The sequence below is a fragment of the Aulonocara sp. 'chitande type north' Nkhata Bay genome, linkage group LG20 (genome assembly GCF_057382095.1).
Source record: "Aulonocara sp. 'chitande type north' Nkhata Bay isolate Kocher_YH1m ecotype deep benthic linkage group LG20, A_spYH_male_GT1.1, whole genome shotgun sequence".
Classification (NCBI taxonomy): domain Eukaryota; kingdom Metazoa; phylum Chordata; class Actinopteri; order Cichliformes; family Cichlidae; genus Aulonocara; species Aulonocara sp. 'chitande type north' Nkhata Bay.
Genome location: NC_141363.1, coordinates 1,281,583 through 1,297,369, shown reverse-complemented (window position 1 = coordinate 1,297,369; position 15,787 = coordinate 1,281,583). Strand labels below are relative to the sequence as shown.

General features: G+C 43.7%; 1 protein-coding gene and 1 long non-coding RNA gene across 2 annotated transcripts; one reads left to right on the top strand and one right to left on the bottom strand.

The window, feature by feature from the left end:
• The first annotated feature begins 6,739 nt into the window (after window positions 1–6,739).
• On the top strand, window positions 6,740–13,218 carry LOC147304744 (uncharacterized). Its single transcript, XR_015126581.1, has 2 exons — window positions 6,740–7,125; window positions 12,662–13,218. It is a non-coding gene; the product is annotated as an uncharacterized LOC147304744 (long non-coding RNA).
• LOC147304743 (adenosine receptor A3) lies at window positions 13,078–14,935 on the bottom strand. Its single transcript, XM_086276661.1, has 3 exons — window positions 14,400–14,935; window positions 13,847–14,310; window positions 13,078–13,722 (listed from the first exon to the last, which is right to left on the bottom strand). Exons 1-3 carry the CDS (start codon window positions 14,933–14,935, stop codon window positions 13,550–13,552), a joined length of 1,173 nt encoding a protein of 390 aa, XP_086132787.1. The 3' UTR covers window positions 13,078–13,549.
• Window positions 14,936–15,787: the final 852 nt, after the last annotated feature.

Here is a 15,787-nt window from a genome sequence, read left to right as displayed (position 1 = left end):
TGCCCCACCTGACATTGGAGAAAAGACAGTGTGGGCACCCCGACAAGGTCAGCAGTCAATCACATGGCCAGTACAGAGAGACAGAGCATGGCCGCTAAATCTGCACCTATGGTTTGTTTCAGAATAATCAACAAACCATCGGTGCAACAACAAAAATGTCTTTGAAGGAAACCCAGGGTTCAGCTGGCCAAGAGGTTCAACATTGTTGCCCTTTTGTTTTGAGGAAACGGTTTACCACTGTGTTGTTACTTAGTCAGAATGATGAAAAGATGCAAAGTAATGTAGGGGAGACCGGGGATAGTTGTTACGTGGGTCAGTTGTAACACTTCCAATTTCTCCAATCAGGGCTAAGTTTCAAATGATGTGACTCATCCTGTGCATGCCCGATTCAGTTCTGCTATCACACGTGAAAAATCAGCACATTTTGTCAAACACAGACAATTTAACATGAAAAAAAGTAATTTGTATGCCAAAAAGTAAATTTTTCTACTTTATTTCAATTTGTAATAGCATTATCTGCTTTGCAGTTAAACTCATCAAACTTGAGTTATGTTATTTGTATGTCTATGGGGATATATTCTGTGTAGGTCTTTAGTGCTAATGTTTTAGCCGTTGGCTGTAATGTTAGCGAGTTCATGGCTATAGGAGTCTGGGTCAGTTGTAACAGCAACAGTCTGGGTTAGTTGTAACAATAACGCAGATGTTACAACTTGCCACACTATTACTTTAACTTATATTAAACAAGTTGGGGCAACGACATCAGCAGAGAGAGGTTCACTGGTCGCTTTTGTATATGCGGTTAATGCCATTGGCAACACAATTCCTCCACTGTTTGTGTTCCCACACATACATTATGCAGACCACTGTGTCAGAGATGGACCAGTAGGAAGTACTGGTAGTGGAAATAAATCAGGATGGGTGCAAGAAACAGATTTCCTCATCTTTCTGAAGCACTCTGCAAACCACACCAAGGTAAGCCATGATAAAAAGTAATGGAATTGCGATGCTGGTGAACAACTACATTTTTTCAGCTTCATTGTTATGTTCAAAATTGGTGCAAGAGTTGTAGGTTATAATGCCCACTGAGCCAATGAGGCCAAACTCAAGGAAGACCAACCAAAATTAAGGAAATATTCAGTTGCAGAAAATTCCATAATTTGTCTTTTTTTTGGGGGGTTGGAATATGTTCAAAGTTAGATTTCTGCATTCTGTCACACACACACACAGCTACATAAATGGATGTAAGTGCATTCATGTGTTGAATAAACAAAGATTACATGTTAATGTTTTGTTAGTACCCTTATTTCATTGTGTTACATTTTACCCCAGGATATGTTACAACTAACCCAGACTATGGGGTTAATGGTAACATTTCACTCTTTGTGTTTGAGGCCATACCATGCAATGGGTAATTGTGCTGCAGAGAAAATAGCTGCACTATTTAATAGCAGAGACATGTAAATACTTTGGATTACATTTTGAATCCACTACCTTAAAAGAGCTCCAATTTACAGACAGAAATGTCAAAAATGTTACAACTATCCCCGGTCTCCCCTACATAGATACTAAGACTGAATTAGCTACCAGGTCCAAATGGGCATCTGCCTTAGGATCACTGAGGGGGCTCGTATAACAAGTGACATGGGCTATTTTAATTGAATCGCAATATACAATTGGAAGACGCATGCTGCTTTGTGCTGCTTGGTATTCATTTTGATAACTAATGAGGTGCCTTGCCCTAAGGAAACTATTGGCTCACCTTGTTTTGTGCATTTCTTAAGGTTTTTGTGCCTGGGGGCACCAATGCAGTGTATTTAGTATATACTAAACTGCCACCTGGTGTCAGTGTTTTGTGCTTTTCTTAGATTAGAGAAAAACAGAGGCAGGAAAAATGGGTTTGCAAAAACCCAGGAGAAGGCAGGAAATGAATATATTTCTGGGGCAGGACCCCCAACTGTGCCCCCCTAAGACCTATCTACCTGCCCTCTCTGTATCTGGTTGGATTCTTTAATGCTAAAATGTATGGCTCAAATGTCACATAAGAAAAGGAAAGGCTGAGCATAACTAAACTCCCAGGAACGGTGAACAAGAAGAAGCGCAGGGCCAGTAGGGACAAGAGAACTTTTAACCCCCTGACAGCATCTTGGTCTGGGGTTGTCCTTTCATGTGGCCACTGGAGGGCAGTAGCACCTTAGTCATGGGTATTTTAAAAGGACAGCATGACAGCTGTCAGTTGCATTGACCAAAGAAATAAGTGGCAAATTGTGGGTTTGTTTTGTTTTTAATTAGCCCTCTGATTTTAGGAAACGCATGAATATGCTTGATCTTTTAGTTGTAGATGAATTAGGAAGAATGGCATTACCAGAAATCTGATGGTAAAAATCTAAGATTTCAAAACCGATCTGGATGATTTGTGCAAGTCACAGTGACTGAGAAACATTTGGTGCTTGGTGATAGACATCAGAGAGAAAACTACACAGCAGCAGTAAGATTCTTTTTTAAAACATTGGCTGAATTTTCCTGGTTTAATTTTGACATGTGCAAACATGTCTGCATCTCAGCCTGCCTTTACAAAGTGCTATCCTTTGCCAGTGAGGACTCCGGCTGAAGTGGAGATCAGGTATTTCATTTTTCACTGAGCTTTTAGAAACACTTCAGAGTGACTGAGCAGAAAGGTGGAGGTATAAAATTCAAAACAAAAGGGATAGCTATTATGAACTTTGAAGAGGTTCTCCATTTTTTTAAAAGATTATATTTTCTATTCTGTTACTGCAAGTAGGCTAAATAGCCAGTCACAACCTGTTTGCCTTGCTGCCATTTGACAAGCTGCACACAAGTAGCATGCCACCAGTAGTTTCTTCCCTTGGGCTTTGACATTACTAACCTAATGCAATGACTAAATTATTTATGTTTCATTTTCATTCATTTTATTATTTCATTTTTTGTCATTGCTTTTGTGTTGCATGTTTTTAATTAAATTATCTTGAATAAGCCTCTCTCTCTCTTATCCTTCAATACTCATCCACACTCAGAGTGCTGGAGGCTAGATTATTCCGGATTGTAGGAAACACTTGATAATGGAAACTTTCTTGAATGGCAGGAAATGCACAATGCAATTTTGAATGCATCTACCCTGGAAACTATGCAAGCTAATCTAACCAAGCAAGTTTTGGTAAGTTTTACATGTATTATTCCTCATACTAACTTTTACTCACCTTCTAAAGCCATTGTGTGCTGCATAGGAACGGACCTTTAGAAATCCCTCCCCCACACACCGTTACTATTAACACTATTAATGAAATATACAGTTCTGTTTAATCTAAGCTAAAACATGCAATATCGTCCTGTAAGAAAAATAAAAATCAGAAAATTAAGTGGTCCACAATGATACATCTTCAGCCAAAGAGTGTATGCATTTACCCCCTTTTACCACTAGATGGAGCGCCACATCAATCTCCATTGAACAAAGTACAAAAAAACGGTACTTTGACCACAGTCAGTGAGCTGCTCGTGTTTGTTGAGATGCTCTTTTATACAAATTAACCTCACGCTTACGTTTTTTATTTACTATTTCCTATTTTAACTGCTGGGTTACACCTGCTCATATAGGCCCACATGTCCAGCCCCTTTGGCGACCCCTTTCATCCCTATATAAGTTACAGTCAGGCTACAAGCTAGTGGGGCTAGCCTCTGTTTCTCTCCTCTAGAGTCTCCCACAGGTGAGCGCAAACTTTATCTGTCATTTTAGGAAACGTGAACTTTTATTTTGGCGTTTTTTAAATTTATTTATTTATTTTGTTTAAAAATTTCTGTGTTTAAAATGCTCTTCAACATCTAGTTTAATAAGGAGCTACTGGAGAAGCTACATTTAGTTTTTAGAGATAAGTTAGCTGAAGGTGACTCAATGTTGCGCTAAGGTCACGGACTGTAGACCAGCATTCAATAAACATTTACAGTATTTCACATTTCATAATCAGTAGCTAAGTTTATCCTTACACATAATAGAAGAGGGAATGTAATAATTCTGAGGCTAAGGCCTCTTAAATCTACTCTTCATGTTGATTTATGATTTATGTTTTTTTGAGCAGCTATATATAACATGTTTTACTTAAGTTAACCCTATTTGTTAAATGTCGAAATATAAATATGATTTTGTATTTTCTTATGTAGATCAGAAAAAATTAATAAATATCTATTTAAATTTTTTTAACCTATATTAAGAGAAGATACTTAACCTGTAAATAAGCCTGACCTGTTATAAAGTATATAGTAAGTAGTAAAGCACAATATAAGTTCATTTTTTAATTGATTAGGATACAGTTTATGAGTAAATACATCAGCATTAGAAGTATCGGTGTGTGTGATCTTGCACGAAAACCAAGGTGAGTAAATCAGTAACAGTGTAACTTGTCAGTCTTGTGTGTGTGTCTGTGTGTGTCTGCCTAGACTTTGAAACAGGGCCCATTTACACAGGTTATGTGTTTTGAATTAATGCAAATATTTGGCAGGTAGAGGTTTTTGTGTGCTACAGTAAATATAACTGTGCATGCAAGCACCCGAGTTGCTCAGGTTATTGATACCAGGAGAAATAAAACGGGCGGCGCGTCCTTGTGTGAACTGGGTGTGAACACCAAAACACACAGTTATCAAATTCAGCTGGCAGAGCCAGTTAAAGGCAGGCAAACATCACAATGTGCCTTTTGAAAATACACACGGCGGCTCACACAGTGATTAGCACGTAGTTTACTTATTATCCGCTGGATTATGCTTTACTGAAAACTGGTGGCAAATGTTGACAAAATGCCCCACGGTGCTTTCTTCCTTTATGGATTAATGTGAAGTGTGTGTAAGAAAAACCTGCTGTGCATTTAGAGTGCATCTGTATCTACAACTTTACAGTGCCGTCTAGCTGTGACTATATTTGTCCTCCCTTCCTTTTCTCTCTTGCAGGGGGACAGGAGAGTCGAGAGTTGGAGGGCTGCCAAAAGAGGCCGGCCCGCCTCGCAGCTGAAACTTTTACAAGCCAAGCAGGAAGACACACGGAGAGCGATCGAAGAAGAAAAGGAGGAAAAGAAAAAGTGAGAAAGACATCTGAGCTCCTTTCTCTCGATCTTTCTGTCTCGCGTCTCTGTGTCTGCCTTCTGCCCGTCTCTCCTTTTCTTTTCTTCTTCCTTGTTAAAGCCATACTGTATTTGCCCGCCTTTGTTGGCAGGGGGTAAATGTAGGGCTTGAGGACAGGGCGGGAGGGAAGTAATGGAGGGGTGTGGGGACTTTGAGTTCAGAGAGTTCAGCTGAGGAGAGAAATAAATTCATAAACAACAAAGGAGACGTGACGTCAGGGTTGAGGGGCTGTCCAACCTGCTGCCTGAATCTGAGCCTCCATAGAAGAACCGGATTCTTCACACCACGTGTGTGTGTGCGTGCGTGTGTACAGTATGAACGTGTGTGTATGTGTGTGTGCGTCCATTGTCCTGTCTTTGAGAAAAGACTTGTGTTCAAGCAGAGAAGCTGGGCTATTGTGGTCTGCTTTGTGTCCGCAGTTGGTGTTTGAAGACTGAGAGAAGCCTCTGGTAATGTGTGTGTTGGTATCTGTTTGGCCAGTCAGAGGACTCCGCCGCTATTATTACAGCAGCTGCGACAACGAATTAGGCGTTTCACTCGAAACAAGCTTTGCTTTTTGTCTGTAATTGGTTGCTTGAATCGAATGGTAGAAGAGTGTTCCTGGGTTTTTTTAGAGTTACACTCAGTATTTTCAAAATGACATCAGCTCGGAGGTGAGTGCTGATTGGTTGGCTCGGCTTGGGATACCCGCTTCAGCACCAATGATTGGCCCGCAAGCTGGCTACAGAGAAGGTCGGCCATTAATGAGCAGATGGATTTATGTTTTCTCTCCTAATGATTGAGGTCATCTAGAGGCGACAGCTCGCTGATCCAAGATCTGCATTGGTGTTGAACTATCATGCTCGGGTGAGAAAGCAAAGGGAAACCTGGGAAGGATGCCAAAGGCAGGGGGGGAAAGTATCCACCCTCCCTGCTCATTGATTCATTTAGCTGAACTCTCTCAAAGCCCTCCCTCTCACGAGGGCTGATATTATCCCCAATGGAGGGAGAGAGGACGGATTGAGGGGAGACGCAAAGAAAAACGGGCAGAACAGAGATGTCAAAAAAGACAGGAAGTCTGCCAGGAATCCTTTTTCTGGTGAGAGAACTTGAAAAACAAAAGTCCAACAGCGTATATAAGAAATCTCAAGCCAGTTTGAGCTTCTTTAAAAAAAATCTATTGACTGTATGAACATGGTGAGATGCAACAATATGGCAGAAGTGTCGGGATCTGCTTGTCTCTCTCGCCATCTGTCTGTTGCTGCAGGATAGTATGAGTGGGGTATGTGGACAGAGGTGCGTTTTGGATATTGGATAATAAAGGTGTACGTTAGCCGATACCGGACTGTTTTGTGTCGCCGCGTCGGCTCATGACACTTGACGTTTCTTCTCGTACTTTGTTTCCTTGTCTTTCTGTGGCACACTCTCAGTCTTAACTCTTTTCTCGGACTCCTCCTCTTTCTGTTCCTTCTCTCGCTACAGCATGTCACTCCCTTCCTCTTTCTGTGTCTCTGCACCCCCCACCTCCTCCCGTCCTTCTCTCTCCTTCCCTCTTGGCAGCGGTGCCAAAGTGGGCTGGCAGACCGAGGCAAACACAGCACAGGGCAGAGCAGAGGGTGATCCAAAGGCTGGTGATTTGATTATGTGTATGTCTGTGTTCTTAACTCCTCTGTTGTTGGCGTCTTCTCGTGTTTGACTCTGTTTTGGTTATACGCCACTGACAGTAATGCAAGTCTACTGCTGGTCTGTTTTGGACCTCTTTGCTGTTGGTGTGTTTGATATCGTCGTTTGTGTGTGTATGTATTTTCTTTTCGCGTGTGTGTCACAGTGGCTGTGTGTGAGCAGACGTCCCTCTGTCACCTCGTGTACGGACAGACGCACTCACGCCAGTAGGAGGGGATTGTGGGAAGGGGGTGTAGCTCTCAGAGGGTGTGCTCTACTCCTCTCTTTTCCCTTCTTCCCGCCATCACGGCCCTCTTCTCCGTCAGTCGTCCGGCCCAGCCCGCCGCTCACTACAGGCTTCAGGTATTTCCCTTTTTTTAATCCTGTGACACCTTTTCCCTGCAGTCTGTCTCCCCGAGTTCCTCTCGCCCTGTTCTCTGTCCTTTATCGTGGTCTTTCTCCTAAACGTTGTCTGTTGTTATCGGTTGCCACGCCGCACTCTCCTCGGCGCCATTTTGGCTCAATGTACATGACAGGAGAAACTTTTCTAGAGCTCAGAGGGACACTGCGACTCCCTGCTGACAGTCTTCTTTCCCCTGGTGTCTCTATCTCTTTCTGTCTTAACCTGAACCCCTCTTTGCCGCAGGACAGCAGGCTCTGACGGGGGGGTCAACAGTATTTTCTGTGGTTTTCTGTATTGAACAGGTGTCTCTGTGGAGACTGGTAGGAGGGACGACAGGCCTTCTTGGTTACTCACTGACCTCAGAGGGTTGTGTGGCTTGAGAATGGTTGTAAGCTTCAGGTTAGTGTAAGTATAGGTGCTAACCAGTGTTGAAGAGCTGTTATGGGACGAGTGAGGCACAAATCTCTTATCATCCGGGGCCATGGCGATAGAGATAATATAAGGACAATATTTACTTACTTTGTTTCTAGCCACTGTAAAAAGTCTGATATATGGCAGAAGTTTCACAGAAACATGTTTGCTGGTGCAGTTGTGTGTCCAGTTTTATGCTTTTTCAGTCTAGAGTTGTGTCTGTTTGCCAAAAGGTAGCTGCTACAACACTGCGTCATTAACATCTTTATATACTTTACATTTCAGAGGAAGCATTGGGCAGAAATGAAACTGACGATGCTGTAAAGAAAAAGGTTTTTTCAGTAGTGAGACGAATGTTTTGTTTTATTTGGTTTTGTTGTTGTTGTTGTTTTTTGACACGCCACATGAGAAGAAGAAATTTAAAGATGAGCGGTAGCATTTGTGTGACTGGTGTGTATTTAGGCAACATGTAAAACTGTCGTATATAAGGGTAATTGTGATTACAGCTGTATGTCAGAGACCAGAACACTGCACTTGAATTAGACAAGCGACTGTGCATATTGACCAAGAGCCGTTGCAATAATTTAACCAAATTTAGTTGGTCAGATATTACATTGAAATATCTGCTTACTGTACATGTAATTAGGAACCTAACTGGACAACTTTATGCCAGAGCTGCATATTGCATCTAAATATGGGTTGGTGTTAAAATGGCGCCTTCATGCCACGTGTAAACAGTGAACACCATCAGACCTTTTCATCATACCCCTCACAATTAGCGGCTATGCTACTCTGTCAAGTCTCTATTTTTTCTGATTGCTTATCTTTCGCATAAAGTGGCAAATGGCTGCATAACAAAAGTAAACTAGTTTTTTGTTTGTTTGTTTTTTGGATTTTTTGCATATCAAAATGTGGTACTAAAGAAAGACAAACGTTAAGAGGAAAAAGGGCTTGAAAAAATATAGAGATCAAAAGTTACAGAGATAGAAAGAGAGGTAGGAGTGGGAGTGCTCTTTCCCCGCCCCTCTCGTATCCTCAGATGAACTTATCGTGTTGCCTCATAATGCTTCTGAGTTTTTCTCCTAGAGGCAGTCAGGCTTACTTCCTTCATTCAGCCTCGACATAGCTGATTGGTTGATATCTTGGCTGACCGACCGCGGTTTGGAGCGAAGCAACAGGAAGTTTCTCTTCTCATGCAGGAAGCTGCAGCTGTTTCGTCCTGACATACACTGCTTTGCACTTTTGCACGCATTCTCTTTGTGTGCATGTGCACAAATATGCACATGCACACGCGCACACATGCACTGGCTTTGAAAGGGCATACCTTTCCAAGTGTTTGTGATTATATGCTGTATACGTGCATGCTTGTGTACAGTCTGCACCGTGTGGCATTTGTAAATGCTCTAACATGTGGGCGTGTAGCGACATGCAAGGCCAGGATTCTGAGCTATCAGAAACATTTGAAACCATGGTAACCACACATCTCATTAGCACATTAGCAAAAGCATAGACAAGTGGAGATGAGAGGACAGAGAAAGTAGATGGAGAGGAGGAAAGCGACCTTTCTTCATTCGGAGATTTTAGAGACACACACTAGTCATTCGACTACTTGGAGGACTGTCCACACAGCCCAAGCCTGCAGATTGGCTGTTTGGCCTGTCAGCCATAGCTCCTTGTCTATATGTGTATCTATGGGTCAGGTTGTTGTTGGAAGCTGATAGTCAGCACAGTGACTCCCATATGCTCTTGGCGTATCTGGGTCATATATCTTTTCCTCAAACAAACTGTCCAGCATGTTTATCCAGCGCTCAGGCTGACTCATGTCAGTTCAGCATTTGTCTGTGCAGCCATCTACTGCACAAAACCAAAACACTGATCGCAAAAGCCTGGAAGCCTTTTTATTTAATTACCATTCATCTAATCAAGATCAACTGAGCTCCTTTAATGCCCACAGTTTGAGCAACTGTGCTGTGTTGTCTGTACCAGTGTACGGTTGTGTTAGTACACACATATGGCAGCATATCTCTGCATACATGCGAGCGTGAGCTGTGTGTTGTGCCTAGCTAATGAGGATATACAGAACATCAGAGCGGGCACCATGCCAAGTGGGATGGTAGAGGCTCAGTGCTCCTTCGTCCTCTAATGCAGGACGTTCCTGAGAGAGTGGGAGGATGAAAGCTTGTGTGATAAAGTCACCATGGTGCTTTTAAGAGGATCAGTAAGAATGGACGTGAGTTAGACAAGCAGTCAGTCGGGGAATTCTTCACTCTGCCATCTATTGTGGCTTACTTCCTCCATCAACGCCACCGCTCCTCCCCCTCTTTAACCACCACCTCCACCTCCTTACTCCCCTTATTGAAATTCTGCCTGGCACACAGACTCTGTCCATTCTTGGCACAAAGCTCAGAGAGCGAAAGAGAGAGAAACACACAAGAACCTGTACCAATGGTGTGGTGCCCCGTCCGTTGTGTCTGTGCCAAACATTCATTCTGTCTCGCGGACCGAGGGACCAGGCGAGCCAATAGGTGTTTTCCTGCCTCTGCTTCCTGCGATAATCTGCTCCAATTTTGAGGACTTTTGTTGGCAACTGGGTATGCTGCGAGTGTTCTGAGATTCGATAATTAACCCGCGTGTTTACGTTGTTTGCATCGGACAAGGAATAAATCGCCCGGTGGGGGACAAAGTCTGAATCCTCCCGTCAGTGGAGGAGAGGAGCTAAGGCTGGTTTCCATTATATTCTTAATCCTTTTTTTCACGTGGGTTTCTGTTTGTTTTAATGTGGAGACGTGAAGTTTGTAAAACCTGGTTCCCTTTGCTCGCCGTTTTAATGGCGTTTGCTCTTTGTTTGACATCGACATGTTTAGAAAGAAAGAAGAGAGGACAAAATGAGCGGGCACGGCGTGGTCAATATGTCCATTAAAACATTAAACCATCCATTCTGATTTTAGTCTGCGGTCCACAAAAGTCCACTTTGGCTTCTTTCTAAAAACACAATGAAGGCAAAGTGTTTCTTAAAAAGGCCTCCCAGTTTAGTAACTGGTATAAAAAGACTTGATGTTGAAATTTTATTCTGTGGGCTTTATAGAGAAAAGTGATGCCAAAGAGCTCAAACTGTCAGAGGCTTTTGGAAACCTCGAAATACACGTGTGACTGTCACCCAGAGAAGGATGACAAGGCCGAAGCAGGAAATCGCCTCCAGAAAAACACATCCTGGTTGGTCACAGCAGAGTCGTGTTATCAGAGGGTACGAGTGGACAAGGCCCACGTTTCTTGGCTTACACTGTGAATTTACAAACATTCAGCCGTGATTCTGCTGTGACAGATGCACAGTCTGTCTGATAGGCAGATGGGATTAGCTCAGAAGGCCAGATTTCTCCAAGTTCCTCCAGCTGCCCCGCAGACGAGAGCTGCGTTTATTTTCAAGAAAAAGTTATCGGGCCAGCCGGGACATACGAACCTGCTGTAAGCGCCACGGAAAATATCTGCGCCCGGCACGTGACTGACCGCGTCGACTCCGGTTTTGCACAATTAACCCAGAAAGCACAGAACTCCCCACCAGCATTTATTGTGTGCATGTTTTCCTACTCGGATGTCTTGTTAAATCTTCGTTAACTTGACCCATTTCTCCGAGAGCGCTGTGTCGTATCAGCCTCGTCCTCCGAACGCGGCTGCAGTCGGGGGACGTTTCTTGGCGACTAAGCAGAGCCCATAGATCTGTCACTGGCGTGGTGACAGAGTCGGGCGTCACGCCAGCGCACCCCCACCCATTCTGTCTGTCTGGTCTTCTGTAGTCAGTCTAGCAGGGTCTACTGCATGCTAACTATAGGCTGGTCTGGACCAAGTCTCAGGGGTCGTGGCTGTATGCTAATTTATGCAGGCGGTGTACCTTCTAACCTCATCTCTGTTAGTCTGAGGCCCCGGCCTGGCGTTTGTCTGCCACTCATTAACCCCGCAGTTACTGGCATGTCAACCTGATGTGCACGGAGCTAATCTTTATCTCATGTTTAGCAATAGTTTAACTGGTAATGGCTGAAGGAGAAGCAACGACTTCCCAAATGAATCAAACTTTAACAGAGCAAAATGCCTGCCCGCTCTGTGAGGGTGCTACTGAAACATTACACGGACAGAAACATGCTGCACGCGGTCGTGGCTTCGTCCAGCTGCCTGATAAGTAAAGTTAGAGTTTCCCTCTCGCTCCGTGATAGAGTGTCGTCTGGCTCTTTTGGCTTCGCCTTAGTGTTGGCACAGGACTGACTCTCCATCACTCCTGATAGAACAGCTGTGCTTTCTTCATCACGATGCAGCAAGCTCACGAAAAACCTAAAAGGTAGACCCTTACAGTGTTTTAAAGCAGACCTAAAATGGCCGATGTGCAAGACGCCATTTTGTGTTTCGTTGTTGTGTTTTGGGGGGCAGAATCCCAGCTTTGTATTCAATGAGAGGCAGCTGGTGGAAGCCATATTTGCAGGCATCTGTGTGTGTACCTCCGTCTGAGGAGCAGCAGCCAGCCTGCACAGGGATAGCCGCTGCAATGAGCTCAGTTTTTGGCGAAAACGGAGGATTCCTGGCACAGAATCGAGCAGCTCGCTTTTTTTCTCTCTTTCGATCACATGCCAGAGTCTCAGGAAGCCAGTGAGTTGTTTGTTGGGCTTTCACACATTAGTGCTCTCACTTTCCGTCGTCCACTCACCGTTAAAATGATTTGCCTCTGATTTATTTTAGCGGAACGTGTTTCTTAAAGACGTTACAGAAAAACGGGGTCGATCGTGAGGATCTTCTTTTGTTTAGAAGCGATAAATGTTTCTCCAAATCTTGGCAGTTGAAGACTTGTTGGCGTGAGGCGTGAGCACTTTCACTCGTGACGTTGAGCCGTACCTATTTTAAACCAAATAAAACAGACACGGAGAACAAAAGCAAAAACGCAACGAGGCTGCTTTTTGCAGAGGTTGAATTTCAACACGTCACTCGAAGATATTGTGAAAAATGTAACTTTTAAAAGTACACGAGAATAAAACTTGAATAACCAGATGATTTCAGTGAGTTAGTTAATATTATTGAGCGCTTTCTTTCTTTGTGCCGTTGCAGGAAGGATACCTTTGCGGATCTTCGATGTTGAAGCAACGTGGATGCTGTCCTTGGAGCTGAGGTAGTAGATTGAATAGTTGTGGGGTTGTGTAACCTCTTTTTTAAATAACTATACAATCTACTGTCTTTCCCAAGAGACAGCCGAGTCAGCCGCTCGCCGACTGCCGTCTCCAAGCAAAAACACGAGCTTTCAGCAGTCTTATTCTTGTTTTCACGCCGAGCAGGTAAATAGGCCCAACATTTTTAGAAAGGTGAACCTGGGGTGTGTTTGACTTGGGCTCTGACAGGGTGAGGTAGTAGGTTGTATAGTTTGGTGGGTGGGACTGCACCCTGCTCAGGTGATAACTATACAGTCTATTGCCTTCCCTGAGGAGCTCGCTGCACACTGAGGAACATACAACACATGCTCATGGCTCAAGTATGACGTTTATTGCCAGATATAATAAAAAAGGAGGAGGAAGACACGCAGCATGATTAGTGTTGAATTGACTGGAAGTGTTAACTTATGTGCTTTTAAAAGATGTACATTTTAATAAAGTCACATTTGTCTTAAATAAGTTGTCCAAAAATCAGTGAATGGCAGCTTGAAATTATTTGTCACACACTGCAGTTGTGATTGTCGTCGAACAGGAGCTGTGCCGATGGTTAGTGTGTGCCGCCCTCTAGTGGAGACACAGGAAATTGCTATCTGTAGAATAAAGTTTGCACAAATATCCATAAATGGAAATTACACTCAACTGGCTTCTTTCCCCAGTCTATGTGATTCGCTTTAATAAAGCTTTACATGATGGTTGAACACAGACTCTATGAGCAGATACAAACTTCCTGACAAAGTCCAAAAGGCCCCTTATTGGAGACTGCTTTTCCATCTTTATCCAGATGTGTATGTTAATGGCTCAGCTGCATGTTAATGATCTGCGAACCTGCTTTTTCCCGATGGCAACAGTTTAACCACGCAAGGAAGCGCCTCCATAATTGACCGTAGGCCTGCTGGATCTTTGGAATGCGACAGGCATAGATCACAGGGTTGACTGCTGAGTTGGCGTGAGACAGGAGAATACCTGGAACATTTGGATTGGCTAGTGTTACATTTCACAGCAAGTGGTGTTAATGAGTCACATGCTCTCGAATATTTAACAACCAGCTGCAAACTGCGTAAGGGCTAGAAAAAGTACTGTCACCTGCCTGTATAGAGCGTTCCCTGTGTGACAGCCTGAGGGCCTTGAAACAACAGCAGACAGTTCATCAGGTGGAGAGGAATCCAGCAGCCAGCAAACAAGATGAGGACGAGAGCCAGGGAGCAGGCCAGCCTCTTCTCCCTGAGCAGAGAGGCCCGGGACTGAGGGCAGCTGTCCTTTAGACGTCCCTGTAGGCTCCAAAAGATTCGAGTGTAGAGGAGGGTCATGACCAGCAGGGGTGCCATGACACATCCGAGAAAGTTGAAGTAGACCATGAAAGGGAGGGAGATAACTGAGAGGAAAGTGCACGGCGGACGGATGAAAGAAGTGGAAGATGTGTTGGTAGAATCAGATGCTGGGGAGGAGTAATTGTGCCAGCCGAATAGAGGAGTGAAGCCAAGGAGACATGAAAGCATCCAGCAAACAGACACGCCGATCCATGTGTGCCTTTGTGTGGCCAAGGCTTTGTATCTGAAAGAGGGATAAAGCACAATAAAAGGGAAAACCTGAAAATATCACAGTGTTCACTCACAAAACAGGAGACCCAGAGTTCACCTCACCTGAGTGGTGTGTGCAACCGCAGGTATCGGTCCACAGCAATTGCTAGCAGTGACAGCACAGATGCCTGCGTCAACACCAGCACAACACAGCTGAGAAGCAGGCACAACTCAGGGATTAGACTCACCCAGCCATCCAATAATACTGCAAGGGGCACAGCGGCCACACCCACAAGGAAGTCAGCCACTGCCAAGGACACGAGGAAGCAGAATGTCGGTTCCCGAAGGGAATCCCGGATACCGAAACACACAGCACACATCACCAACACGTTACCAAAGCAACATGCTGCAGCAATAAGCACTTCCAGTACTGTGTAGGCCACCCAGCTCCATTCAGCCATTAGAGCAAGACAACCAGAAGCTGTTACGAATGACAGAACGAGTTTCCTCGAAGGCAGCTGAGTAACATCCAACACATTCGATGGTTTGTCTCTTGTTGCTTTTGGCTTCAATTTAGCAACAAAGGCACTGAGCTGACACTTTTTATATGCGAACATGCATGCGCTTGTACGTGCACGAACAACAGGCATGCACTCCATGGAGACGCCATCTGTATTTCATCAGTAAGTGAAGAGCCTTTCCCTACTCCCAATAATGTAAATGTGGCTTTTCCACAAAAGGGGTGTGTTTCGTGCTGTGGGGGGTGAAGGAAAGTTGGAGTTGCAGCAAGATGACATTTAAAAGTTCTGTTACGACAAGTCCAAGTAGAGATGTGTCCTCAGCAACACGTATCAAATGAATCAAAAGCGAAAGCTTTCATGCAAACAAAAGTCCCATAAAGACAAAGGTTTTTAATGACATATAATGGTTATGTTTATTACCTGACTGAATTTCTATTACAGTTGCATTTTACTCTGAGCCTTACAGCTTAAGGATAAAAATCACTAGTCTTTACTAGTGGAGAGAATGATCTACAAGAGTAGATCTTAGTTTTGACTGTTAAATTTTAAGCCACGAGGTACTTGGTAACCGCAGTAAAGGAAACGTGGATTTCAGGAAAAGGTAGAATTTCTTTTCTGCCTTTCTTTTGGAATGAAAGTATCGAAACAGGTCAAAATCATACAGAAATACAATACATGATACACCAATGAGTCACTTTTACTACCTGACATTGCAAATGTGGCACGAAGAAACTACTGGAACAAAACCTGTGAGTGTGTTCTATAAATCAAGTACTAGTACAATAGTACAATAGGTACTATTGTTTATTTAACTTGGGATTGACACTCAGTTTGGCAGCTTTATAGAAAAAAAAGTCTACTTCTCATCAAAGTTAGGGTGTGTATCTGTGTGTGCTCGCTTCTGTGTGTGCAAACTCTTTAGATGTTACTGATTAACATGTCTGTTTTTAGTGGCGGTTTTTCCCTGCATGCTCACTTTGCATACAATTT